General features: G+C 39.9%; 1 protein-coding gene across 1 annotated transcript in view; it reads left to right on the forward strand.

The window, feature by feature from the left end:
* Positions 1 to 247: 247 nt before the first annotated feature.
* Positions 248 to 3,634, forward strand: part of LOC125024791 (zinc finger protein OZF-like) — a 14,336-nt gene continuing 10,949 nt past the window's right edge. The window contains exons 1-2 of the mRNA XM_047612555.1: positions 248 to 310; positions 1,724 to 1,797. Of these exons, the coding sequence (XP_047468511.1) occupies positions 248 to 310; positions 1,724 to 1,797 (137 nt within the window). The remainder of the gene's footprint in view (positions 311 to 1,723; positions 1,798 to 3,634) is intronic.

Genomic DNA, 3,634 nt, shown 5'->3' on the forward strand with positions numbered 1-3,634 from the left:
TAAAGTCCTAATTAAAAGAAAACTTTTATCCGTATCTATATTATATTTTCTTTTTCTTTTTCTCAAGTTCACGTTTCTTAACACGGATTATATTGAGATAGGCTTCAATAATATATTATTCTTAAGAGCTATTCAATAATAATAATAATAATACAATAACAAGGAAGCGCAAGATCCCCCGCTTAATATATGGTACTGGTGCGCCCCCCCCCCCCCCCTCTTCAGAAGGGATGGTGTCTTCGCCTCTATGACAGTCGTATCGTACAAGTATCAGCAGCTTCGTCCGTACATCCGACTTCCGATATGTGCAGTAAAGAGGAAATGTCCCGTTAAGCGTGCAAGTCCCGTAGAATGTATGCCCCGGCGGGACATTTTTCGTTTTGTTCTGCTTTCATGAGATCATGCCCGGCTGCCGAGGGAGAAATCAGTAAGTATACTTTTCGAAAACTGACATTATAACCACCCAGACCTACAGAACCATCCAGCTAGTAGTTGCTCGTGTTGAAACAAGCAAACATGTATTTTCTCGCTTAGCTGTTCGAATGTGGAGGTGTGTGTGTGCATAGATTTATATATGCATATATATAGATATACATATTTATGTATATATATACATATATATATATATATATATATATATATATATATATATATACACGCATATATATACATGATGTATGTTCTCGCTCAGCTGTTCGAATGTGGATGCGTCTCCTTATAGAAACGTAAAAGCCTAATGGGACTATGATCACTTGATATTACTTTATACAGTGTTGTCTCTTAGTTTAGCTCTTACACATGCTTTGTTATTTTTATGATCAGGAGAAACAAATACTAAAATGGAATCCTTTTTCCTTACCCTCAAATAATAATTTATCAAAACGAAAATTTCATCTTGCATCTATGTAATGGCGGCCACGTGTCCCTCCCCCCCCCCCCCTTTCCCACACGAAAGAGGTATATATTTCTTATGGAATTTTAACTTACTCTCGATAAATTGTATTTCAAAATAAAGGTATCCATCACAACTGGTACTCTATTATATTGCACTGTAATAGTTCATCAATAATCGTATAAAACACAAATATGAATCAGTTTATACAACTACCTAGATTCTCAACAATATATTTACTTTTAAGATGAATTTCGATTTAATTCTTAATGTCAAGAAAATAGTCACTACGCTAGGGTTTTCACACCATTCATAAAGATATTATTTGCTCTATGTTTACATCGACGGTGACTTGACCATGCACTGATCTTGCTCAGTTGAGCCCCAGGGTTAACCAAGGAATGGGTAATGTTTTCTTTCACACTGCCAATCAATCTCACACTGATTATTCCTTACTTCAATTATTCACTTATGTAATATGAATGAATCTCTTGTTATTTCCCACAGCAAATTATATAAATAAAATCATTGGTAATATTTAAGAAGTGACTGCACCCATCCGAGATAAATTCCCTACTACTCCAGCCATTAAATAAACATCGCTGTATGAACCAAACACCCCTGACCGCCGTATTTCCCTATCGGGGGCTCCTCCCCCGGATCCCCCGTATGTAAATGTATTAGAAAGTGTCATGCAATTTGATAAAACAAACGTTGTTATGTACATACGGATTACACCTCTTTTGTTTGTTTGTTTATGAACAGAAAGTTCACTCGCCGTGCTGTGGATCATCGAAATGCGAAAGTCTCCCTACACCATTTTCTCTAAAGAGTTTCTTCCTGAGTGTGGGAGTCGGCCAGCAAAGACACCGAGCCAAACAAGCGATTATTTTCAACCACAAGTGGTTAGTTCATTATTAGTTTGATGTGATTTCTACCATCAGTAACTCTCGGAGGATTGGGGAATGGCGGGAGAGGGAAACAGATAAAGAAGATAGCAAAATGTAGACGGAAAGGAGGAAACAGGGAGACAATTATTAGAGATGTTGAAGGTTTCGAAACGGAGAAGAGAAAAAGGGAGAGAATGTTTTTTTTAGGTAATGCGAAGAGAGAATGACGTTGATATGAGAGAATGAGAGATAGTGTCAATAAGAAGACAATGCATACTGATAATGTGTCATTTATCCAGAAAAAAAGATTACTACAAGCACTGCAAATATCTTGATAAGATAGAACTTGGGTTTGTTGCTTGTTTGACAAAAGGTCGTCAGGTCCATTTGTTTTGTCATGCCACAATGTGTATTGTGTGGGTTGTTAGCAGTTACCAGTTTGAAGTGTGGATGAAGCCACCTCATTGCCTGATTCAAAAATCATAAACCTAACCTTTGATCACTGTTTCTAGGTTTACCTATTGTAGTGTACGGCTGCGCACTCGCCGATTCTAAGGTCGATCTCGCCTGGACTGACATCGTCCTCGGGCGCCGAGTGGTTGAGGCCACATGCCTGCCTCCTCTACCACGGAACAAAAGGACGCGGGGAACTCTACGATGCTGCCATTGACTGGGATGAAACGTCCCGGGCTCCGCTTCCACCGGCGATGCGGGCGCACTCGCTGTGCATCCACACGAGGCTGGTGCTTCACCCGCCATTTGCGCCTCACCCACGTGACTCTAGTGCGACTTCATAATCCGTGACCAAAGCCATACGAGCCGCCAAAAGACAGTGTTACGAACTAATGTGAACATGGTTATAAAAATAACCAAAGAACGTATTTTAAACCAAGTCTCGTTACTTGGATGGAGTTGAAGTCTCCGAGAAAAAAAAAATAAGATTTATTTATTTTCTAAGTCCAATACCGTAGAGAGTTACAGCCCCAAATGCACAATTTCCACGCAAATTGTACATTGCTAGTTTTCCTATGTATTATTTCCTTTATTATTATTTTTTTATATTCTATCTCTTTGGCGACGCTTCCTAAGTGTCAATATAACCCCTGAAGAGAGTAATAGTTACATATTTTGGCTGTTTGTTTTTCTCCCACTCTCTCTTTTCATGGTAGTTCGGGTCCTTTGGGTTGATTGGACTACCGAACTATCGGGTTGGTCTTCCAAAGCTTTGCCTATCTTTTTCTTTTCGCGCCATGCTTATGGGGAAGACAGTTCGGTCCTGACTTCTATGCTGGACAGTGGTTCCGCTCCCGGTATTGTGCTCGCTTTGGATTTACTTCGTCTTGGATTTACCTTGCTGTGGATTTGACTCGCTTCACACCAGAGTTAACGAATCCGTGATTTGTTTTGCAAGATAAGTATTCGTATGGTTGTGTGTAGAAGACACCTGGTCTCTGTTGGACTTTAGCGTATGTCATACTGCACTACTATTTGCAGCGTGCACTCTCTTCCACGAAAATCCAAAGCAGCACTTTGATTTCACAAAGGGTCAGAGCTTAAAAAGGACCACTCACTTAGAAGGAACACTGCTTGAGGGTCCGTACCTCCAGTGTGCCATTTCCTATTTTTAAGCTAAGTTATTACTTAGTTTTTTTTTTTTGTTGTTGTTGTTGTTGTTTTTTACGATTGGTTGTTTCTTTGTTTCTATTTCCTTTCCCCCAGCTTGAGGATCCGTACCTCCTGGGAGAAAGATCTTCCACATTCTCGCCCGTATTTTTCGGGCCGTTTTAGCTTGTCTTTGCCGTTTTGTTTATTTGTTTTACTTTGCCTTGGTCGATTCCTGCCTGACCTTGTG

Source organism: Penaeus chinensis, unplaced genomic scaffold (genome assembly GCF_019202785.1).
Source record: "Penaeus chinensis breed Huanghai No. 1 unplaced genomic scaffold, ASM1920278v2 CTG_4899, whole genome shotgun sequence".
Lineage (NCBI taxonomy): Eukaryota > Metazoa > Arthropoda > Malacostraca > Decapoda > Penaeidae > Penaeus > Penaeus chinensis.